This window comes from Thalassophryne amazonica, chromosome 7 (assembly GCF_902500255.1).
Source record: "Thalassophryne amazonica chromosome 7, fThaAma1.1, whole genome shotgun sequence".
Lineage (NCBI taxonomy): Eukaryota > Metazoa > Chordata > Actinopteri > Batrachoidiformes > Batrachoididae > Thalassophryne > Thalassophryne amazonica.
Genome location: NC_047109.1, coordinates 1,978,641 through 2,004,066, shown reverse-complemented (window position 1 = coordinate 2,004,066; position 25,426 = coordinate 1,978,641). Strand labels below are relative to the sequence as shown.

At 43.5% G+C, this 25,426-nt stretch overlaps 1 protein-coding gene across 1 annotated transcript in view; it reads right to left on the bottom strand.

Moving 5' to 3' along the window:
- Positions 1-1,910: 1,910 nt before the first annotated feature.
- LOC117513211 overlaps positions 1,911-25,426 on the bottom strand; it is a 42,195-nt gene continuing 18,679 nt past the window's right edge. The window contains exons 3-4 of the mRNA XM_034173505.1: positions 2,699-3,853; positions 1,911-2,369 (exon numbers count right to left, since the gene is read on the bottom strand). Of these exons, the coding sequence (XP_034029396.1) occupies positions 1,963-2,369; positions 2,699-3,853 (1,562 nt within the window). The 3' untranslated portion in view covers positions 1,911-1,962. The remainder of the gene's footprint in view (positions 2,370-2,698; positions 3,854-25,426) is intronic.

The following is a 25,426-nucleotide window of genomic DNA, read 5'->3' as shown; positions in this document are numbered from 1 at the left end:
TAAAGATCATTGGCTACCCTCTGCCCAGCCTGAAAAACATTGTCACATCCTGCTGCCTGCGGCAAAACAAGGGCATCACAGGAGACCCCACACACCCTGCCCACCCCGTTTGCCTTGATGCCCTCCGGGAGACGCTTCAGGTGAACAAAGTCCCACACGAGCAGGCTGATAACCAGCTTCTTCTCCTGGGCCATACGTACTGCAAACACCTATGGACACACACACACTCACCCACAGACCTACTCCCATAAACACCTCCCCCCACCCGGACAAACAACCCCACATACCTCCTCCCACCTTTAGCAGCTTAACAGTTTCTGTGCCCCAGTGTTCACAATCACTGCTATAAATGTTTACGGACATGTTTTAAACTGTACTTTATCTAATATATGAAGCTGACTGTGTATGTGTGTGTGTGTGTGTGTGTGTGTGCACTATGCACAGCCTCAGTAATTAAGTAATCCACACCAAACCTGCTGTGCTGACTGGGGTACGGGGGGTCACTGTGGCCCTTAGGTTGAAAGCGTACGTGCTCTTTAATTACAATCACGACGCGCTCACTGGAACCCTTATTCTCAGTTCACATGCTACTCAGGTCAGGTAGAAGCATCACACTTACTTACTACATAGTAGCAGCTAGCTAGGGTGCACTTTAATTGCAATCTGAACGGGCCAGTGCATGCCGCATGTGCAACCCAGTCTCATAACTTTTTTTGTGCTCCCATCATGAAAATGTCACTCGTTTTATGATGGAGTATTTTTATCTTACTATGTCTACCCCTCCCCCTACCCTAACCCTAACCATAACCCGCCCCCCCAGACCCCCCTGCATCACTTCTTATTCCATCACAGAATGCATTTGAATGAATTTGTGCTCTTGTTATGAAAATGTGTCACTTTTCCTGACAATATCACCAACCAACAGGTTAATGTATATTTTGTGATGCTGAATCACGACATGCTTTTATGGGACAAGATATGGTCGGCGTGCGAGTTAAGCTGCGCATTTTTTCATTTAAAATGTACCTGGTGTGTGCGGCTGCCAGAGACATGCCCAGTTGGGACATGCCCAGCTCTCCACAATTTCTCTTATACTCACTTGACTGGTAAGCCACTGAAAGCCGAGATAGACATGTCCCAACTTGTCCTCTAACACTCCGAAACGGAGGTGTCCTTTGTCTCGCTTCATCAGCGAATCCATCGTGATGCGCGAAGCCTCTGCGCGGCTTTCCATGACAAAATCTCTTGTTAAAAGTGAAATCTGCCAGAAAATGGCTGATGTCCAGCTCTTGTGATAACCAGAGAAAGTGCACACGACGGTCTCGGATCCACAGAGCCATCCGTTTAGAAATGATGTGGTGGTTTCTGCCTCTTGATGGCGGCTCAGAGCGCGGTGCGCCGTGCGCCATTGTGGGCTGTTCTTAAAGCTGTAGTATGACTCCTTATTCTCTGTGAAGCCCGTAAAATTTTCACCAAAAGCCAGATAAATTTTTCGAATGGTTTCCAGCTGCTTGTCTCTAACAGTTTCTGAAAAAATTCTGATGGAAAAAAAAAGCCCAAATCATTCCGCCATTTCCTGATAATGAAACAACAACGAGAGGGGTGGAGCAGTGCTCACTCAAAGCCTGCCCACAGGCGAATGACGCAACCGACAGGCATGGAAAAACTCATGCATGCGCACGAAGGTTCAAGCTTGGCTGACGTAAAAACATATGAATCAAATCCATATAGTTTTTGAAAAAAATAGAAAGGTACGATACTTTTCTAACAGACCTCGTATATATATGATGTCTTGTTCTTTTTGTTGTGTACAGGAGCTCTGTGGGAGCACCCCAATTGCATTGTAACCCCCCCCATACAGTGACAATAAGGACTATTCTATTTTATTTGACTCTTCATCTCGTGTTCAAGGTTACATGTGGAGGACGTACAGGTTTCCTGTTCGCCCGCCGGGCTGTTGTGCTACAGAGGTAAGAACATTGGTGCTTTGTAGCACAGAGGATGGGCGTGTGTGCAGCAGTCCTCATTGTGCCAGCTGAAGTTCTTGCCGGTTTCCAGACTCATCATGGCACACAGGCGACTGTCCGCCCCGCTGGGCTTCCCCTCCTCCCAGTTGGTGTAGCTGACAGCTTCGCTGTTCATCCAGTACCACTCCCCGTTCAAGGAGCTCATTCGAAAGCCGATCCACACCTGCTTGTTGCCGATTTTGGTCTGGTTCAGCTTCCTCATGATGTGATTCTGCAACGCAGGTGTGGGGAGGCTGATCAGGTCCAGGTTCTTGTCCTTGCAGTACTTCAAGGACTCACGCCAGCCACCTGCCTCATTACCGATATCCAGGATTTCTGGGGATAAGCTGCAACCTCTGAAATCTAGTGATGAGCACACAGGAAAGAGAGAAACAGAAATGAAAATGATTCCTGCCCAGATGAAGCCGTTTTTTAATCAAAACTTTAAAGCAGTGGTGTCCAAAGTGCTCCAGAAAGGGCTGAGAGGGAGCAGGTTTTCTTTGCAGCCACTGACTCCAGCAGGTGATTTTACTGATGAACTTGACCCGTCTGCTCAAAATGAGCAGACGGGTCCCTCTCCCTCTTGGCCCTTTCTGGAACACTTTGGACACCACTGCTTGAACGCATTTTTGAAATCGTCCATCCTGTGTGTCGAACAAATCAATAGTAGCTAAATCCAAACTGCTCTGTACCTGGGTTCTTGCTGACGAGGGCTGCCGAGTTCCCAAACACAGTGTTGCCCTTCTGTCCTAAGAAATAAACAGCTACTTTGAAAGACTTGTGCCAGATGACGTTTGTCCCCAACTGCAGTTTAACCTTGGTGGATGTGTACTCAGTACCCATCAGCTCCTGCCAGTTTGGATCCTGGAGCGGTTCATTTCCCAGGCAGATTCCATTCTTATAGTCCTTGTGCACAACAATTACAGCAAAGTTTTCCATATCTTTGATGCCACTGATTGTAAAACAGGATGCAAAGTCATTTTCTGAGATCAGGTTGAGGAGCAATCCAGGCCGGTAAAGGATAGCTGAACCAGAGACTTCCACCAGAGGAGACTTCTGGTCAAAGGTTTGGATTGTGGTGGATTCTTTCCCTGACACAAGCACAGATGTTTCTTTTCCAGCATCTTCTACCAGATCTTGAGCAATGAAGAACTTCAGCGTGTTGTCTTCAGCTGGTGTCAGCACAGTGTAAAGCAGGCCACACGTGCAGTTGTAGCGGATGGCACACGGATGGCCAAAGTAAACTGCCACCGGCTCTGTGGCTGTCAGAGTTTGCTCTTGTCCTTGTTCAGTTACCCAGAACTGTTTGCTCTGGTATGGCTGAAGTTCAAAATTACTGCCAGGTTTGTCCACTTTGCTCTCCAGAGTTACAGAGTTCTGTTTGTCTGTATTGATTACAATGACTCGAAATGGACCTTTTTCAGTTGCATTATTTACGCCGGAATCCCAGGGTGCCGTGGTTCCTCTGATTGTGGGCACCTGTGGGATGATGTAATCTGTGCTCAGTTTGTCAGTTGGCATCACCACAGCAGTTTGCACACTGTTATTCCTGTGAATGATGACGTGGACCACGACGTGTTTGCTGCTTTTGATTTGAACGGTTTTGTTGGACACATGTTCCTTCTTCAGGGCCATCAGAGGATCGATCAGGAAAACCTCAGTCTGTCCTGCGTTCAGAGTCTTTGATGAAACTGTGGATGAGAAGACACTGATCTGGGTGTCATTAAAGAAAGCTGTTACTTGGAACTGATTGAGGGACTGAGCAGAGTAATAATAGACGATGTTCTCTGGAAAAACAAAGACGAAGTTCAGACCAGTGCTGTTTTCAGGAAAAAAGGCTGCAGATTCTGGAAAAGAAGATAAAACAAAATGTTTCAGAGTGACACATGGACGGGATGGAATCATCACGGTCATTAACCAATCTCACTTTTTTAATGGGAAGACAATTGTACCAGTAGGAAGGAAGACATTCAGGACTACAACAATCTGACATTTGACCCCAATGACCTTTACCTTTACCAAAATAATTGACCTCTGGCTGACCTCGCCAGGCAATTCTGGAATCCACTATATACAGCAGGTAAAATAAGTATTGAACACATCGCCATGTTTCTCAGTACACATAGTTCTAAAGGTGCTGTGGGGCAGCACAGTCTTGTTTCAACCCCTGCATGATATCGCAGGATTTGACAACGTCTGGGACAGCCTGCACAAACACGGCTGGAGTGGGAGTGTCAGCACAAACTGTTCAGCCCGGTTTGCTAAACTTAAAAGCATACTCACCACCACCCAGCAGCAGTGGTGGGCACAGTTCTGCTAATCTGCTAATTATTGAAGATAATGTTGTCATTATCGGATTATCTTTTTTAGATAACTTTGAAAACCATTATCAGACTAATTATCTTCCGATAAGTTTTGGCCCGATAATTTTTAGACCACGAACGTATTTTTGCAGACGTGGTAAACAAAGCTGAATAGTTACAAACATCTATAAAATCTAAAATCAGCTGAGTATTTACCTGTTAAATGTCTTATAGTAGATGTGCAGTTCTATCCTCTGTAGACAGAGGAGAGCTGGTTCTAGAAGAAACCACTCTATCCTCTGCAGGCAAAGGAGAACTGGTCACAAAAAAGAAAAAAGGCTCATTTCTTTTTACCCCATACTGATACACTGGCAATATCACCCAAGTCATCCAGAGGTGTACAGTTTTAACTTATGGTTAAAATTTTAACCAAACTAATTTCGGACAAGTTATTTAAATTAACGTCACATCTAAAGCTTTATTAAGTGAAAATATCAGATATATGTTTTAGTTTTAAAGTAATGCACTAATTTTGAATGTTTTAGTGTGGAAAAAGTGTCGATATCATTCCGAGGAGGATCTACAGCGAGTGAGATTGCATCAGAATTTTGGCTCTCTGTTGGGACTGTTTACACAGAGACTGCTACCTGCTGCTTTGGACTTGAACTAACAGTCTTTTTCAAGACTTTTTTTACCTTTTTACTTTTTTAAACTTTTTTACTGTGCTCCAACGCCTAAGGAAGACCTCTAATGGTCGAAACATCGCGACGGAGCACTTTTATCAGCTAACTTTCATCAGCGTTGGCAAGCTAACTAGCTTGCTAACGCTTTCGTTTTTATTTTTTTAATTTTTTTTTATTTTTATTTTATTTTAGCACCGTTGTCGTGCGTTCGCTGTTGTCGTGCGTTTCCTGTGCTGCTTCATGGCCTGTTTGGTGCCTTGATTGGGGCACTCCTTCTGCTGAATCACCTCTAAATTATTTACACATTATTCACTTTGTGTGTTTTTAGGAATCCGCTAGGTTGCGTAGCTACTAGCTCTTAGCCGATTTAGCATGGCGGCTTCTCCTGTCTCTCCCATACTTTTCTGCTCTGGGTGTGAAATGTTTAGTTATTCCTCGGCCTCCTTTAGCAGTAACGGTACTTGTAATAAGTGTAGCTTATTCGTAGCTTTGGAGGCCAGGCTGGGCGAATTGGAGACTCAGCTCCGCACCGTGGAAAATTCTACAGCTAGCCAGGCCCCTGTAGTCGGTGCGGACCAAGGTAGCTTAGCCGCCGTTAGTTCCCCTCCGGCAGATCCCGGGCAGTCGGGAAAGCAGGCTGAATGGGTGACTGTGAGGAGGAAGTGTAGCCCTAAACAGAAGCCCCGTGTACACCGTCAACCCGTTCGCATCTCTAACCGTTTTTCCCCACTCGACGATACACTCGCCGAGGATCAAACTCTGGTTATTGGCGACTCTGTTTTGAGAAATGTGAAGTTAGCGACACCAGCAACCATTGTCAATTGTCTTCCGGGGGCCAGAGCAGGCGACATCGAAGGACATTTGAAATTGCTGGCTAAGGCTAAGCGTAAATTTGGTAAGATTGTAATTCACGTTGGCAGTAATGACACTCGGTTGCGCCAATTGGAGGTCACTAAAATTAACATTAAATCGGTGTGTAACTTTGCAAAAACAATGTCGGACTCTGTTGTTTTCTCTGGGCCCCTCCCCAATCAGACCGGGAGTGACATGTTTAGCCGCATGTTCTCCTTGAATTGCTGGCTGTCTGAGTGGTGTCCAAAAAATGAGGTGGGCTTCATTGATAATTGGCAAAGCTTCTGGGGAAAACCTGGTCTTGTTAGGAGAGACGGCATTCATCCCACTTTAGATGGAGCAGCTCTCATTTCTAGAAATCTGGCCAATTTTCTTGGATCCTCCAAACTGTGACTGTCCAGCGTTGGGACCAGGAAGCAGAGCTGTAGTCTTACACACCTCTCTGCAGCTTCTCTCCCCCTGCCATCCCCTCATTACCCCATCCCCGTAGAGACGGTGCCTGCTCCCAGACTACCAATAACCAGCAAAAATCTATTTAAGCATAAAAATTCAAAAAGAAAAAATAATATAGCACCTTCAACTGCACCACAGACTAAAACAGTTAAATGTGGTCTATTAAACATTAGGGCTCTCTCTTCTAAGTCCCTGTTGGTAAATGATATAATAATTGATCAACATATTGATTTATTCTGCCTTACAGAAACCTGGTTACAGCAGGATGAATATGTTAGTTTAAATGAGTCAACACCCCCGAGTCACACTAACTGTCAGAATGCTCGTAGCACGGGCCGGGGCGGAGGATTAGCAGCAATCTTCCATTCCAGCTTATTAATTAATCAAAAACCCAGACAGAGCTTTAATTCATTTGAAAGCTTGTCTCTTAGTCTTGTCCATCCAAATTGGAAGTCCCAAAAACCAGTTTTATTTGTTATTATCTATCGTCCACCTGGTCGTTACTGTGAGTTTCTCTGTGAATTTTCAGACCTTTTGTCTGACTTAGTGCTTAGCTCAGATAAGATAATTATAGTGGGCGATTTTAACATCCACACAGATGCTGAGAATGACAGCCTCAACACTGCATTTAATCTATTATTAGACTCTATTGGCTTTGCTCAAAAAGTAAATGGGTCCACCCACCACTTTAATCATATCTTAGATCTTGTTCTGACTTATGGTATGGAAATAGAAGACTTAACAGTATTCCCTGAAAACTCCCTTCTGTCTGATCATTTTTTAATATCATTTACATTTACCCTGATGGACTACCCAGCAGTGGGGAATAAGTTTCATTACACTAGAAGTCTTTCAGAAAGCGCTGTAACTAGGTTTAAGGATATGATTCCTTCTTTATGTTCTCTAATGTCATATACCAACACAGAGCAGAGTAGCTACCTAAACTCTGTAAGGGAGTTAGAGTATCTCGTCAATAGTTTTACATCCTCATTGAAGACAACTTTGGATGCTGTAGCTCCTCTGAAAAAGAGAGCTTTAAATCAGAAGTGTCTGACTCCGTGGTATAACTCACAAACTCGTAGCTTAAAGCAGATAACCCGTAAGTTGGAGAGGAAATGGCGTCTCACTAATTTAGAAGATCTTCACTTAGCCTGGAAAAGGAGTTTGTTGCTCTATAAAAAAGCCCTCCGTAAAGCTAGGACATCTTTCTACTCATCACTAATTGAAGAAAATAAGAACAACCCCAGGTTTCTTTTCAGCACTGTAGCCAGGCTGACAAAGATTCAGAGCTCTATTGAGCTGAGTATTACATTAACTTTAACTAGTAATGACTTCATGACTTTCTTTGCTAACAAAATTTTGACTATTAGAGAAAAAATTACTCATAACCATCCCAAAGATGTATCGTTATCTTTGGCTGCTTTCAGTGATGCCGGTATTTGGTTAGACTCTTTCTCTCCGATTGTTCTGTCTGAGTTATTTTCATTAGTTACTTCATCCAAACCATCAACATGTTTATTAGACCCCATTCCTGCCAGGCTGCTCAAGGAAGTCCTACCATTATTTAATGCTTCAATCTTAAATATGATCAATCTATCTTTGTTAGTTGGTTATGTACCACAGGCCTTTAAGGTGGCAGTAATTAAACCATTACTTAAAAAGCCATCACTTGACCCAGCTATCTTAGCTAATTATAGGCCAATCTCCAACCTTCCTTTTCTCTCAAAGATTCTTGAGAGGGTAGTTGTTAAACAGCTAACTGATCACCTGCAGAGGAATGGTCTATTTGAAGAGTTTCAGTCAGGTTTTAGAATTCATCATAGTACAGAAACAGCATTAGTGAAGGTTACAAATGATCTTCTTATGGCTTCGGACAGTGGACTTATCTCTGTGCTTGTTCTGTTGGACCTCAGTGCTGCTTTTGATACTGTTGACCATAAAATTTTATTACAGAGATTAGAGCATGTCATAGGTATTAAAGGCACTGCGCTGCGGTGGTTTGAATCATATTTGTCTAATAGATTACAGTTTGTTCATGTAAATGGGGAATCTTCTTCACAGACTAAAGTTAATTATGGAGTTCCACAAGGTTCTGTGCTAGGACCAATTTTATTCACTTTATACATGCTTCCCTTAGGCAGTATTATTAGACGGTATTGCTTAAATTTTCATTGTTACGCAGATGATACCCAGCTTTATCTATCCATGAAGCCAGAGGATACACACCAATTAGCTAAACTGCAGGATTGTCTTACAGACATAAAGACATGGATGACCTCTAATTTCCTGCTTTTAAACTCAGATAAAACTGAAGTTATTGTACTTGGCCCCACAAATCTTAGAAGCATGGTGTCTAACCAGATCGTTACTCTGGATGGCATTACCCTGACCTCTAGTAATACTGTGAGAAATCTTGGAGTCATTTTTGATCAGGATATGTCATTCAAAGCGCATATTAAACAAATATGTAGGATTGCCTTTTTGCATTTACGCAATATTTCTAAAATCAGAAAGGTCTTGTCTCAGAGTGATGCTGAAAAACTAATTCATGCATTTATTTCCTCTAGGCTGGACTATTGTAATTCATTATTATCAGGTTGTCCTAAAAGTTCCCTAAAAAGCCTTCAGTTGGTTCAGAATGCTGCAGCTAGAGTACTGACGGGGACTAGCAGGAGAGAGCATATCTCACCCGTGTTGGCCTCTCTTCATTGGCTTCCTGTTAATTCTAGAATAGAATTTAAAATTCTTCTTCTTACTTATAAGGTTTTGAATAATCAGGTCCCATCTTTATCTTAGGGACCTCGTAGTACCATATTACCCCATTAGAGCGCTTCGCTCTCAGACTGCGGGCTTACTTGTAGTTCCTAGGGTTTGTAAGAGTAGAATGGGAGGCAGAGCCTTCAGCTTTCAGGCTCCTCTCCTGTGGAACCAGCTCCCAATTCAGATCAGGGAGACAGATACCCTCTCTACTTTTAAGATTAGGCTTAAAACTTTCCTTTTCGCTAAGGCTTATAGTTAGGGCTGGATCGGGTGACCCTGGACCATCCCTTGGTTATGCTGCTTTAGACGTAGACTGTGGGGGGGTTCCCATGATGCACTGTTTCTTTCTCTTTTTGCTCCGTATGCATCACTCTGCATTTAATCATTAGTGATCGATCTCTGCCCCCCTTCACGGCATGTCTTTTTCCTGGTTCTTTCCCTCAGCCCCAACCAGTCTCAGCAGAAGACTGCCCCTCCCTGAGCCTGGTTCTGCTGGAGGTTTCTTCCTGTTAAAAGGGAGTTTTTCCTTCCCACTGTGGCCAAGTGCTTGCTCATAGGGGGTCGTTTTGACCGTTGGGGTTTTTCATAATTATTGTATGGCCTTGCCTTACAATATGGAGCGCCTTGGGGCAACTGTTTGTTGTGATTTGGCGCTATATAAGAAAAAAGTTGATTTATTGATTGATTGATTGATTGACTTGCTGTGCCAGGTGCATTATGGGTACCTCAGTACATTCACAACAGAAGAAATGCATTTGAGACACTCTGATCAGGCTCCACATGGACAACAGTATTAAACTCTTTGTACATTGTGCCTAAAATGTTGTTATTGTGTTTGTGTTATGTAAAAATGCCAGAAGAAGCCCAGGTTGCTTCTCCATTATTTTCAATTGGAATCATTGCAATCGATTCCTGTTTGCTATTTAGAGTCCTGCTTATGTCAAACATTGTCTGTCGTCTTTGTTCCAGAGTAGTATATATAAGATGTCTGAAATTCAGTTTGCGTTTATTAAATTCCACGCATCTTAAACGTAGCAGACACAGATTATCTGGAATTTTGTGTTGGCCCAGTTTCACAGTCTCTACTGCCATCTACTGGGCAGTAGTGTTCATGGCAGTATTCACCCTAGTACAGAGCATCCAGTCGTTGGCAATGTTCTGTTTATTTTGACACTGGTTATGTCAAACGGTTATCTAATTACAACTTGTCTTTTTTTTTAATGCCCTTTTTTTTACAAATAAAAAAATGGCATATTTTACAAAAGCACATTTATCTGTAAACACCAACACACACCTCACATTAATGTGTTAGTTTACACAGAATGAATGAGTCAGCCAATCAGTGTTAGTGGAGGCACATTTTACCCAGAATGCCACCTGTCTGTGTTTGTTACAAAACTTCAGATTTAGTGCATTATTCAACATTAAAAGACATACGAGGGCTGTCAATAAAGTATAGGTCCTTTTTATTTTTTTCAAAAACTATATGGATTTCATTCATATGTTTTTACGTCAGACATGCTTGAACCCTCGTGCGCATGCGTGAGTTTTTCCACGCCTGTCGGTGACGTCATTCGCCTGTGAGCACTCCTTGTGGGAGGAGTCGTCCAGCCCCTCGTCGGAATTCCTTTGTCTGAGAAGTTGCTGAGAGACTGGCGCTTTGTTTGATCAAAATTTTTCTAAACCTGTGAGACACATCGAAGTGGACACGGTTCGAAAAATTAAGCTGGTTTTTTAACGGCTGATGAGAGATTTTGAGGTGATACTGTCGCTTTAAGGACTTCCCACGGTGCGAGACGTCGCTCAGCGCTCTCAGGCGCCGTCGTCAGCCTGTTTCAAGCTGAAAACCTCCACATTTCAGGCTCTATTGATCCAGGACGTCGTGAGAGAACAGAGAAGTTTCAGAAGAAGTCGGTTTCAGCATTTTATCCGGATATTCCACTGTTAAAGGAGATTTTTTTTAATGAAAGACGTATGTTATATTTTAACTTTGTACAAATGACAGACCTGACATTAACCCTCTGGGGCCGACACCGTCGTATATGACGGCTAAGGCCAAGCTTTACTAAATTATAAATAACTTTTTAATGATATGAGACAGAAACTTACTCTTTTTTGCTGAAAAATTAACTCTGCGTACTTTCGAGCCGGCCATCGGCCGTCTTTGTATTTCTCATAGAAGCTGTGTGATGACGTGTGCAATGTGAGTGTCCAATTGGAACTGGTTCACTGTCACATGGTTTTCCAAAATCCAATCGTAGGGCAGATTTACCTCACGTGAAAAGCCAAAGATCATTTTCAGGGGTGATATGTTACTAGTTGGCCCCTGGATGCTCCAATGAGCACATCCAGTGCGCCCTGCTCCATTACACACAGCAATCAGTGAAAGCAGGAGCAGACAGAGAGCCTCTGATGACAATCTCACATGCTCAAACAAAGAGTGTGTAACTATCAGGATTGCGCCACTAGTTTGCATGTGAATGTTACTGGATAACTCTATTGCTTTCTCGGCGTAAAACACTTGTTTACCATATCAATGGAGAGAGGGGGAGGGCCGCTCCTCAGACTGTAAGGAGCCAAACTGGGCCAAAGTTTGATTAAAGCTGCATTAGGAGCAGCACAGAACACTCCAAAACACAGTAGAAGTAAAGGTTTGTGTTGTAACCTTTGTGTAGTAGCAGACAGAAAATGATCTGAGATGAAGACAAAAAAAAAAAGCATAGACCATTTTGTATATATAGTTCAGAATGTGCGTTTCTGTTTATTGTTTGAACCTTTTTGTTGTACAGTCTTTCACACAAGACCTTAAATTACCTTCATAAAGTGTCGAAACAGTTGTTTATTATAGTTTGCTGTGTGTTTTGAATAAATGTGTGTGGAAAATTATTTTCCGCTTTACTTTTTTCTTTCTTATTTTTGAATGGAAACCTTTATTACACTTATAAAACACCAAAAAGCATATATATTATGAAAGCACAGGTTGTCCTGAAAAAAGACACATAAAACTTGATTGTGGGATGCAGGGAGAGCTGTTAACAGCAATAATAAAACTGTCCAAAAATGCCCTTATTCTATCAGTATTAATTTTATTTATAAACCAAACCATAAGTCAGCATTGCTTTATTTTCCAAGTCCTCTGCCTCACACAACGCTGTTATTGAGTAGAGAGTTGAGCTTCGCTGTTCCTCGCAACTGTTTTGCTGCTGGAAGCTATGTAGTAAACAGGAGCTTCCAGCAGGGGGCAGGACGCACAAGAAGTGCTGACTCATTGTTTGGGTCAATGATCGCCTTTGATGCTACCAGAAGTGATTGTGGTGTTAAAACTCAAAATCAGCTTATTAGTAGTTGCAAGTGTACCGGAGTCAATACTGCAAGTTATCGGTTATCTGTCACTTCTGATAAATTTTTGTGTGGTTTATTGGTTTAGCTTTATAAAAGATAACTTTTCAGTTAGCTGAAAAATGGCGTACTGTTTTGTTTTTGGCTGCAATCACTGAAACAGTCGTGAAAAGTGCAGGTTTTTCAGTTCCCAGTGGAGAAGAGAAGCTGAGGCAAATGGGAGACGTCATGTCGGTAAGTGTTAGCCGACACAGCTAACCAAAGTAGTTCCATTCTCTCGACCACACAACCACCTCGATGCGTTTGAGCTCCGGGTCAGAAACAAATTGTAACACATGTCCACTTTCCACCATATCTTCTCTTTTTCTTTGCATTTTCACTTTGTCTGCTGTGTAATTTGCCCAAAAACTCAAGAGAAAGTGCCGTGTTTCTGTTGGTGACGGATGAAGGCTGTCTCCATGTGTAGAAAAATTGTGACATATATGTCATACTTTACCCCTTTAGTGCCCGCCCTCAAACTAGACTGCAGTGCCCAATTGACATAAAATTTTTACCAGATGTCAGTAACAACCCAAGTAATCCACACATACAGTGAGGCAAATAATTATTTGATCCAGTGTCAATTAAAACTTTTCCCACCTACAAAGAATTTAGAGGTCTGTAATTTTTGTAATATATATATATATATATATCAGCTTTTATGATAAAATCATAATTATGATTGTCAGGGTTTGACATTTTGCCATGTCTTCTGTTTTATTTTGTGGTCTGTTGTTATTTTTGTTCATTGGTTTTCTGTGTGTGTTTATTGTGTGTGTTTATTTTCTTGCTGTTTTTTTCCTGCTTGGGGTTTTCTGTCCCTAGTTCTCTTGTCTGTCTGCTGGTGCTGGTTGGTGGGCGTTTCACTCGGTCTGGCCACACCTTGTTCGGGTGCTTTGCATGCACTTTTCTCATCTGTAGTCCATCACTGGTTGCACCTGTTCCCCATCAGATCGATGCACCTTGTGTTTTCGCTTCCAGCTCTGCTCCTTGTGTTTCCTTGACCTGTTAGCCTCTTTGTGTTTATGACCACCTGACTGCTTTTTGACCATGCCATAGCCTGATGTTAGTTGTACTTTTGCTGTTGTTGGACTACCTTTACGTGTACCGAACCCAGCTTATTGTTACAGTAAACTGTCTTAAACTACAGAGCTATGTGTCGGACATGGTATTTGTCTCCAGCCATTCCTGTCCACTGAGCCTGATAGATCGATCTGGCCATAAATGGACACAGCGGACTCAAACACTTTCCTGCTGGCGGTACGCCATCACAGTCGGCAGTTGGCCCAACAGGAAGACTGGCTCACTGCCCTCAGCTACGCCTTTAGTGAGCTAGCTAAATGCCAAGACATCTTCATGTCTTCTGTGAGCATCCAGATGGGACAACTACTGTCAAAGTTTGACCTTCAGGCCAGCGCGGACCCGGCTACCAGTAACACCAGCTCTTCATCTCGGGTTTCGACAGCAGCCTCCCCGGTTCCATACCTGAACCTGTTTTCTGTAACCAGCTGTCTCGCCCTGAATGATTCTCCAGAGAATCTGGTGACGTCAAGGCATTTATTACCCACTGTGAGTTACTTTACACACTTATGTCATCAATGTTTCCGTCTGAGAAGACAAAGCTAGCATTTATGATCACTTCCCTGACCGGCCAGGCTGCTGCGTGGGCTACGGCAGACTGGAGTCGCCAGTCCGCTTCATGCACATCCCTCCACGCCTTCACAGCGGCACTCCAGCAGGTGTTCCTGCTGTCATGGCCTCTCCTCTGCCCTGCAGGGGCGGTTCCTCCTGCAGGCAGAGGCAGGCCATGTCTAATTGGAGTTATTATAAAAGCAGGGCTCCAACAACATAATTTGTCTCTCTGCTGGTTCCTACAGGTACCACCTTTTTGTTCAGTTCTTGTTGGTTTGGTTCTATACTCAGTCATATTTACACATACACACACCCACACACTGCACACATCTTACATACTGCACGTCACACCTCATTGTCTTTATCTTTGTCTAAAGTTAATTATTATTTACAATAAAACCCTTCTGATTGGCCTAAACCTTGCCTCCCTTCTTTCTTGTTGGGGGCTATGTGACAAACAGTGATGGACACGTTACTCTAATCTGACCACTTTTTTTAGTAACGAGTAATCTAACGCGTTAATCTTTCCAAATCAGTAATCAGATTAAAGTTACTTCTCCAAGTCACTGTGCGTTACTATTATTTTTACATTGTGGGTCGATAGCAGCGTTAAACTTGGTCCGTGGGCAGGAGGTCGGGGTTCGACTGAACTGCCCACTTTAAGCGAGCTGTGAGCTTTTCATCCACGGTTTTCTGCAGCAGCTGCGACTCGTCTGTTGTGTGGGCCGCTGAAGAGGAGGTACTGCTGGCCCACAACCACCAGAGGGCACCCTGCCTGGAGTGCGGGCTCCAGGCACAAGAGGGCGCCGGCGCCTCACAGGAGCAGCCGGGGTGACAGCTGTCACTGATCTTCAATCGTATATCAGCAGGACGACATCTCCACTTCTTTGCCGAGATATCGCTATGCTTAGGAGGTAACGAGCTCAGCCAATCAAGTTGTCTTTTCGACAGAAGAATATTGTTGCTTTGTGTTTTTTGACAGCAGACTTTTCGACGAGAGGTGGAGGTGGATTTCCCACCATACGTGTTGCTGGGTATAAACACACCTACATCTAACTGTTTTTGTTCCTCGCCAGCAGTACCAGATCCGACAAGCGGAGGCAGTGGCCACCTGGGAGTTTGGGACTTGGCAGCTCCAGTATTCCCGGGGTTCGGTGGCGGAGGAAATCGTGTGGTTCCGGTTCTGCTTTGGACAGACGTCTCTTATCTTCGAGCCTGCCCACATGACACGTTCTGTAAATTGACTTCATTGCATACTATTGTGACCTGCCGTGTTTGTTGTGCTCATTCACAACAGTAAAGTGTTGTTATTTGACTTCCTCCATTGTCCGTTCATTTGCACCTCCTGTTGTGGGTCCGTGTTCCTACACTTTCACAACATCGTCCTCACCTCTTAAAGCGCGGTGACAACAGCACACCTGCAATGAGCTTTACAAAGACATTTTTATGCTTTTTTTCTCCTTTATTTAGAATATAGGCTTTAGAATTTAGAATTTATTTAGAATTGTAGCTCCATATCTACTTGCTAAAAACAGCTGATCCTCCGCGACGCGTCAAACATTTAACATTATTTTCCACTCAAACGCACCTAAACTCTCTTTCTGAGGACCACATGATGTAAAAACACAATCAAACTTTCTTACCTGTAAATCTGGTCATGTTTTCTGCATAAATAAATGTTATCCATTCTTTGTGCTCAAACGCCAAAGCAGGGGCGAATCCAGATGGAATGGGGGCGTGGGGCAACACCCCTAGATTAAAGATCCAGTTTTGAAGCCTTTTTTACTACAACTACTAATACTACTTATAATAATAATAATTTCGACAAGTAAAATGTTTAGAGAGAATTTAAATGTTACAAAAACGTTAGAAAGAATTTAATAGTTACATTTATAAACAATGTAGGTTCGAAATTGCAAGTTTTACTGTTACAGTGCTGTCAACAGTTAAATATGAGGTCAAGAAAGAGGTCTTTATTTTACTTTTTATAAAACAAGTATTTATTTTCATTGAAGTCAAGAAAGGGTGACTATAAAGTGAGTTTTGGCAAAACAGGTATCATTGTCATGTTGACGTGGGTTGTTGTCGACAGCTGGGAAAAGTAACTAAAAAAGTAACTAGTAATCTAACTTAGTTACTTTTACAATTGAGTAATCAGTAAAGTAACTAAGTTACTTTTTCAAGGAGTAATCAGTAATTGGATTACTTTTACAAAGTAACTGTGGCAGCACTGGTGACTAATGGGGGCTCATCCAAATTGGCTTATTAAATTTAAGTTGTTCTGTTTGGTTCAGTTGATAGGTTGGTTAAGTTTGGTTGAGTTTGCTATATATATATATATTTTTTTTTTTTTTTTTGAGGGGGTGTTTGGTTAGGCCATTGCTTTCAGTGGGCAGCAGTAGAGCATTTGTTCCCCTTTTTGGTTAGCTTTTTGCTAGTTTTGTTTGTGACTCACCTTGGGCCTTTTGCTGGGTTTGTGTCCAGGTGGGAGTCCTCCCCCTGTTGAGGCTCATCTGCACGTTTGTATTTGGTTGCAAAGCCGTGACGTACCGCGTCACGTGATAAATCTCTTTCTGAACCCAAACAAACTATGCACATGGGTTTCTGTACAGCGAAGGCTGAGCCGGTCACTTTCTTTATGTTGACAAACTTATTTTCTTGCGCACCAGAATGGGTTAACAAGGGCTTGAATTCATTTGATTCTGGTCAGGTGATGTCTGTAAATGTTGCAAATGGTACAATGCAACATTAAGGATGCCGGCTGCCATTAAATGCCACAGAAGAAGAGAGGGTGCATAAGGTTTATGCCACAGAAGCGCATTTTGAGGTCAGCGCTCATTTCTGCCTTCACAAAATGCCTCAAGGAACCACAAAAAAAATGCATAAAAGTACTTACCTTATTCATAATTGTTGTCAGTCTGGTTAAATCGTTAGACTCTGACCCACTGATTAGGCAGCTAATCTCGTTTTCCACAGCGGAGCATGCTCGAGGGCGCGCTTGTTTAATAACATGGGACCGTGTGTTTCTGCATTCACAAAATGCCCCAAAAAACACATAAAAGTACTTACTTTCGTCATATTTGTTGTCAGTCTGGGTAAATAGTCGGAATAATCTCATTTCCTCAGTGGAGCATTTGCGAGACAAAAACAAACGTGTTTTCATCATGGTAAGTGGTCAGAGCTGTTATCTCCGACCACCAGCTAGCACAGTGTGAACTGAATAACAAATAATTTATACATTCTGAAGGATACCGTCCCACTTGCAATCACTGATCTAAAAAACACATATTTTCTTTGTTTGGGTCCAGAAGGGGATTTATCACGTGATGCGTTACGTCAGACTTTGCAACCGAATATGAGACTCGTAGTGTTTTTGTTTTAGACAGCAGTGAACGTGGGTGAAATGTGCCAATAGACCAGTAGCAGATTCCACACCACAATTTGATGTTTCTCAGAATCTTTGTTAGCTAAATTTTACGAGTCAGATGTTGATACTTAATTCAGTCTGTTTGAACGAATTGCAGATTCAAGAGGTTGGTCAGATTTGGATAGAACGGCGTTGTTGCAGTGTGTTCTCACGGGTCAAACGTGAAGCATTTTCAGCAATGAGTGTAGCTGAGGGTAAAGTGTTTGCCACAGTTAAATCCACAGTACTGCAAAGTGTGTGAGCTGGTACCTGAGGCATATCGCCAGTGTGTCCGGTTTAAGAAAAGGCATGATTCAGACTTATTCAGAGTTTGTTCGTGATTTAACCCTTTGGGGTCCAAGGGCATTTTTTGGACAGTTCACTCGCCTGGCATAAATGTTTTATTATTGCTGTTAACAGCTCTCCCTGCATCCCACAATCAAGTTTTATGTCTCATTTTTTTCAGGACAACCTGTACTTTCATTATATATATATATATATATATATATATATATATATATATATATATATATGCTTTTGTTGTGTTTTATAAGTGTAATAAAGGTTTACAATTACAAATAAGAAAGGAAAAAGTAAAGTGGTAAATAATTTTCCGCACACGTTTATTCAAAACACACAGCCAAACTATAATATACAACTGTTTTTGTTGTGTGGGCCGCCAGAAGAGGAGGTACTGCTGGCCCACCACCAGAGGGCGCCCTGCCTGGAGTACAGGCTTCAGGCACGAGAGGGCGCTGCCGCCACGGACACAGCCGGGGGTGACAGCTGTCACTCATCATCTCATGACAGCTGTCACCCATCTACACTTCATCATACTACTCCATAAAACTCCACCTCATTGCTGAGATATCATCTACCTGTGAAGGTAATTCTCTGCTAAACTGAAAACACTGACTAATAGTCTGAACTTCTTTGCAGCTGTTTTCCTGTAAGTGTTTCCTTATCTGTGGGATTGGCGTTTGGTGTGATCAGCGACGGCTTCGCTTCACACTCCAACCAGATAAGTGGTTAACAGGAGCTGCACGAGTGTGTGATTAGAGGTGGAGGTGACTTTCCACCTTCTGACTGTTTTTGTTACTAGGTGTGCACACACCCACATCTCACTGTTTGTGCTCCTCACCAGCAGTACCAGATCCGACAGTCGGGGATGGTGATCACCTGGGAATTCGGGACTTGGCGGCTCCAGTATTCACCAGGTTCGGTGGCGGCGGAAATCGTGTGGTTCCGGCTCTTCTCAGGACAGACGTCTTCTATCCTCGAGCCTGCCCACACGTCACCTTTGTGTATTGACTGCTATCATATTCTGAGATTGTCTGTATAGTCGTTGTGCACATTCACAACATTAAATTGTTACCTTTTGGCTCATCTATTGACCGTTCATTTGTGCCCCCTGTTGTGGGTCCGTGTCACTACACTTTCCCCAACAGTTTTGACACTTTATAAAGGTAATTTGAGGTGTTGTGTGAAAGACTGTACAACAAAAAGGTTCAAACAATAAACACAAATGCACATTTTGAATAATATATATAAAATGGTCTATGCGTTTTTTTTTTTTGTTTGTTTTTTTTGTCTTCATCTCAAAGCAATTTCTGTCTACTATTACACAAAGGTTACATCACAAACCTCTACTTTTACTGTGTTTTGGAATGTTCTGGAGAGAGCATATTTCACCCATATTGGCTTCTCTTCATTGGCTCCCTGTTAATTCCAGAATAGAATTTAAAATTCTTCTTCTTACTTATAAGGTTTTGAATAATCAGGTCCCATCTTATCTTAGGGACCTCATAGTACCATATCACCCCAATAGAGCGCTTTGCTCTCAGACTGCAGGCTTACTTGTAGTTCCTAGTGTTTGTAAGAGTAGAATGGGAGGCAGAGCCTTCAGCTTTCAGGCTTCTCTCCTGTGGAACCAGCTCCCAATTCAGATCAGGGAGACAGACACCCTCTCTACTTTTAAGATTAAGCTTAAAACTTTCCTTTTTGCTAAAGCTTATAGTTAGGGCTGGATCAGGTGACCCTGAACCATCCCTTAGTTATGCTGCTATAGACTTAGACTGCTGGGGGGTTCCCATGATGCACTGAGTGTTTCTTTCTCTTTTTGCTCTGTATGCATCACTCTGCATTTAATCATTAGTGATTGATCTCTACTCTCTTCCACAGCATGTATTTTTCCTGGTTCTCTCCCTCAGCCCCAACCAGTCCCAGCAGAAGACTGCCCCTCCCTGAGCCTGGTTCTGCTGGAGGTTTCTTCCTGTTAAAAGGGAGTTTTTCCTTCCCACTGTCGCCAAGTGCTTGCTCATAGGGGGTCGTTTTGACCGTTGGGGTTTTTCTGTAATTATTGTATGGCTTTTGCCTTACAATATAAAGCGCCTTGGGGCGACTGTTTGTTGTGATTTGGCGCTATATAAATAAAATTGATTTGATTTGATTTGATTCTGTGCTGCTTCTAAAGCAGCTTTTATTCACACTTTGGCTCCTTACAGTCTGAGGAGCGGCCCTCCCCCTCTCTCCATTGATATGGTAAACAGCGCTTTACGCTGAGAAAGCAACAGAGTTATCCAGTAACATTCACATGCAAACTAGTGGAGCAATGCTGATAGTTACACACTCTTTGTTTGAGCACGTGAGATTGTCATCAGAGGCTCTCCGTGTGCTCTTGCTTTCACTGATCGCTGTGCGTAATGGCGCAGGGCGCACTGGATGTGCTCATTGGAGCATCCAGGGGCTATTCAAACAGGCCAACTAATAACATATCACCCCTGAAAACGATCGTTGGCTTTTCATGTGAGGTAAATCTGCCCTACGACTGGATTTTGGAAAACCATGTGACAGTGAACCAATTCCGATTGGACACTCACATTGCACATGTCATCACACAGCTTCTATGAGAAATACAAAGACGGCCGATGGCTGGCTCGAAAAAAAAAAGTACGTTTCTATCTCATATCATTAAAAAGTTATTTATAAATTAGTAAAGCTTGGTCTTAGCTGTCGTATACGACGGTGTCGGCCCCAGAGAGTTAACATCTGCGTTTACTCATTGGTCTACAGCTTCAAAGGGCACTGTTTTTGAGGGTTTTTGTGACTTAATTGTGTTGGAGCAGTTCAATCATTCAATACCTGAAGCGGTGGTGTATTAATAAGCGCAGGGTTACGTCTCGGTCTGAAGCAGCGGTTCTTGCAGATGAGTTTGTGCTGACACACAAAAGTTACTTTGAGGAAACACTGGCAGTCATTATGAATCTGACTATAAATGGGGTCGTTTGTCTTTGTCTGGATATTCTAATCACAAGCCCCAGCAGGAATTTGGTCATGGAGGGTCTAAAGGATGTTTTAACAGTAATACCTGCCATTACTGTTTTGGTGAGGGTCATTGAAAGAGGGCGTGTCCTTTACTTAGATCTAAAAGGTCAGGGAAAGTTAAACCTGCTGTAACAGCGATGCCCACGAGTTTCTGACCTCCAGGGTGAGTTTGTACATTCTAAAGGTGATGGTGATTCTCAGTCTCCTCGTGGTGATTTTACAGCTTTCATTTCTGATGGTGTGGTGTCTTTAGTTGATGATGGCAAGCAGGTTCCAAACAGAATTTTGAGAGATACGGGAGCATTAGATTCTTTTATTTTGGAGTCTGTGTTGTCATTTTCTAAACTTTCTGATACACATGTTTGTGATATGGGACAAGGGATGGGTTTAGTTCCATTTTCTTCTCCTTTACACAAAGTGACTGATTGTGGCCTGGTGAAAGGTGATGTAGCTCTGGGTGTGTGACCCCGGTGGCCAGTAGAGGGGGTACACATGATCTTAGGAAATGATCTTGCAGGGAGTAAAGTGTGGGCAGATAGTGAACCTAATATCTTTCTGAAACAGTCTTTGGTGGTCCCTACAGGTCTGTCTGCAGACTGCAGCAGTGTCCCTTCTAATGTGTTACTAGTCGGTGTGATGACCCATGCTGCTTCTAGAGTTAAACAGAGGGAGCTTAAGCAGGAAGATCTTCAGCTGCAAGACAAACTTCATGTAGAACAGCTGTCTGTTTCTAAAGACGAAATGGGTTTCACAGACTGACCAGGGTCTGGGGAATCCAGTTTCCCAAATTGTTGTGCCACCTCCGCTGCGAAATAAAGTTTTGCAGACTGCGCACGGTAACATGGCAGGTCATTTGGGGGTTCGTAAAACTTATGATCACATCCTCCATCATTATTTTTGGCTGCTCATAGTGATCAGTATTTAACAATGCTTATTAAACACGTAATCAATAGATAAGGTTAATTACATGATATCTATATATATTCAAATACTCTTGGGTTATATGTTTGAATGCTGTTGAATTGTGTATTGTGTCTACCAAATTAAAGGCATGTTATGTTTATGATTATATTTGTTTTTGTTCTTAGCAAGCTGTCATGAAGATATGTTACTTATATAATCATTTTCAAAAGTCTTGTAAATGTGATGTGTCCCGGTTTCGGTGAGGCCCTGAAGTTATATTAAGAAATCCATATGTTGCAAACACCATATGGAACAGGATGCCAGTGCTGACCAGAAGGAGACTAAACTGTTTGTTAGAAGGTTGTGCAATTTTGAAATGTGCAAACATTCTTGTGGTATAACCGCATGATGTGACTTGCTGACAGTTTTTCAGTTACCAGTTGTTGCCCAGAATTTCTTATTAGTTCAAGAACAGAAGAACAGAAGACTTCACAGCGCGTGTGAGCAGGACCATGCCACAAAATAGAGGGATCAAGACCACCCAGATGAAGGACAACGCCCAAGATTGGCAGAAAAACACTGTAGTAGCATAGGGTATAAATATAAGGCCAGCCCACTGTTCGCGGTTCCTCCTTGCTGTCAGCTTGCTGGAACACCAGATTACTGTTTGGAAGCTTGCAGCTCCTGGGACCCTCTGGGAACTTCTGGGTATGTTTTTGTTTATCTCACTCATTCTGTAAAACTTAAATTCTGTCAAAATTTGTGACATTTAAATCCTGTTCAATAAATCTCTGAGTGGTGGACTAGCCCTCAGAGTAATTGTGTTCAAATTTAAATGACTGGTTAATTGTTGTGTGGGCCGCTGAAGAGGTGGTACTGCTGGCCCACCACCAGATGGTGCCCTGCCATGCGGGCACCTTTTTGCCCTGAAGAGGGCACACTGGCCTGTTGGCCTCTTTTGGCACCACCAGGTGCGCACAGTTAGGCTGTCAGCTGTTTTTCATCATCATCATCATCCACACCATAAAAGCCTGGGAGAGACACCATAACTCTGCCGAGTTATCAGCTTACCTCACAGGTAAACCAACTCAGCCTTTTGTGCCGTACGCACATTCATTGTTACTGAAGTCTTTGCAGTTGTGATTTGTATACTTGCAGCTTGTAGCTGCGTTTGTTGGAAGTTGGAGGAGCTGGCATCTCAACTTCTCAGTTCTTATTTACTAAGTATAACAATTGACACTGCACGTTTTCTAGTTTTCCTCTGCACTCTGGGAGTTATTGGATTTTTCCCGCAGGAGGATTACTGTGTTTGCTGACTGTTTGCGGGCCTGCCCACATGACACCATTATTACTAAATTGGACTTTGCATATTTGAAACCTTGTTTGCACCTTTGCATAATAACTTGTGATTTATTCGTATCCTATTGACCGCTCATTTAAGCCCCCTAACGTGGGTCTGTGCATTCACTTTCTCAACAGGATAACTTGCCCACATCATGGATTCCGGGGGGCGTTTACCACCTGATGACCGATTGATGGAAGCGCAAGGTGCACAAAATCTACCGGGAGGATTGCTGGGTGAGCTGCAGCGCATTTTTGTCTAACCTTTCTGCTTGATTGGAACGCTCACCTCAGCCGTAGGCTGGAGGCTCTCACCATGCAGGTAGACACGAGCACGTCAGGCGCGGCTGCAGCCACTTCTCCTCCAGTAGAGCTGCAGCCTAACAGAGATAATCCAGTGGTCGTTCAGAGGTCTCCCCCCTCGTTGCCCGAAGCTTACATTAGTCCCCCGAAACCGTACGGTGGTTGTGTTGAAACGTGCGCTGACTTTTTGATGCAGTGCGCGCTCGTTTTTTCACAACGGCCCGTTATGTACGCGTTGGAGCACAGCCGGGTGGCTTATGTGATTAATTTGCTTCGGGGCGAGGCACGCGCCTGGGCTACGGCGCTCTGGGAACAAGATTCACGGATCCTCTTGACTTACACTGGGTTCATAAGGGAGTTTCAACACGTGTTCGATCATCCCAATAGAGGCGAGTCTGCTTCATATATGCTGCTGTCAATGAGATAGGGACGCCGGAGTGCAGATGATTATGCAATCGACTTCCGTGTTGCGGCAGCGAGGTCCGGTTGGAATTCAATCTCACTCTGCGCTGCCTTTGTAAACGGGCTGTCTCCAGCCCTAAAGGAGCATCTGGTGGCTAAGGATCAGCCGCGGGATTTAGACGGGCTTATCGATCTAGTTATTCGTTTAGACAATCGGCTAGAGGAATACAAGCGGGAGCAAGACGAAGGGCATGGCCGGGTGCGCGCCGTCCCTCTCCCCTCCAGATCCAAAGCAGTGCCGTACTCTCCCCGCTCCAAAGCCAGGGCTCTCCGCGTTGCACCAGCTCCCCCTGCTGACGAAGCTATGGACACGAGCAGGGCTAAAGTGAAAGTGAATGAAAGACAAAGGAGACTGGCCCATGGAGAGTGTTTTTTACTGTGGCTCGAGTGAGCATGTGCAGAAGAACTGCCCCAAACAGTTAAACTCCAATGCTCACCCTTAGAGACTGGGCTAAGGGTGAGCCATACAAACCACACGGACGTTTCACGCAAATGCATGACTCCCAGTCACAATTCTCTGTTGGGATTTAACCCTTACCGCTCCAGCACTGATTGACACAGGATCGGAAGGGAACCTACTGGACAATAGGTGGGCTAAGGCTGTGGGGCTCCCTCTGGTGGCCATTCCTTCGCCATTGAAGGTGCGGGCACTAGATGGCACCCTACTACCAGAAATCACACATCAGACATGGCCTTTAACCTTGGTCATCTCTGGTAATCACAGGGAGGAGATTGTGTTTTTTGTAACACCTTCTACCTCCAGGGTTATTTTGGGCTACCCATGGATGATAAAACACAATCCCCGGATTGATTGGTCGTCTGGGGTTGTGGCCCGCAGAGAAGTTCGTCTCACCTCTTAACGTTCATCCACTCCACCAGTACGGCCAGCAGCGTCCCATCACACCACTCACATCTCATCTCACAACGGCACTGAGGAGCCCATGCAGCCGTGACGAACTTGTCTCTCTCCGGAGGAATGTCATTGCCATCGAGAGGACGGTCTATGTTTTTACTGTGGTGAGTTGGGCCACATGATCTCCAGTTGTCCAGTCAGGGGTGCCTCTATGTGGTCCAAATCTATTCTGCAGGTGAGGCAAAATTCTGTTTCCTGCTCTTCATCTCAGAATGAAATTCCCGCAAAATTGATATCAGATCTTTCATCAGTTTCTGTTCCAGCGTTTACTGATTCTGGTTCTGAAGCTAATTTAATGTTGTTTTCTCTTGCCAGGTCACTATGCCTTAGATTAGGTGGGCTTCATTGATAATTGGCAAAGCTTCTGGGGAAAACCTGGTCTTGTTAGGAGAGACGGCATCCATCCCACTTTGAATGGAGCAGCTCTCATTTCTAGAAATCTGGCCAATTTTCTTAAATCCTCCAAACTGTGACTGTCCAGCGTTGGGACCAGGAAGCAGAGTTGTAGTCTTACACACCTCTCTGCAGCTTCTCTCCCCCTGCCATCCCCTCATTACCCCATCCCCGTAGAGACGGTGCCTGCTCCCAGACTACCAATAACCAGCAAAAATCTATTTAAGCATAAAAATTCAAAAAGAAAAAATAATCTAGCACCTTCAACTGCACCACAGACTAAAACAGTTAAATGTGGTCTATTAAACATTAGG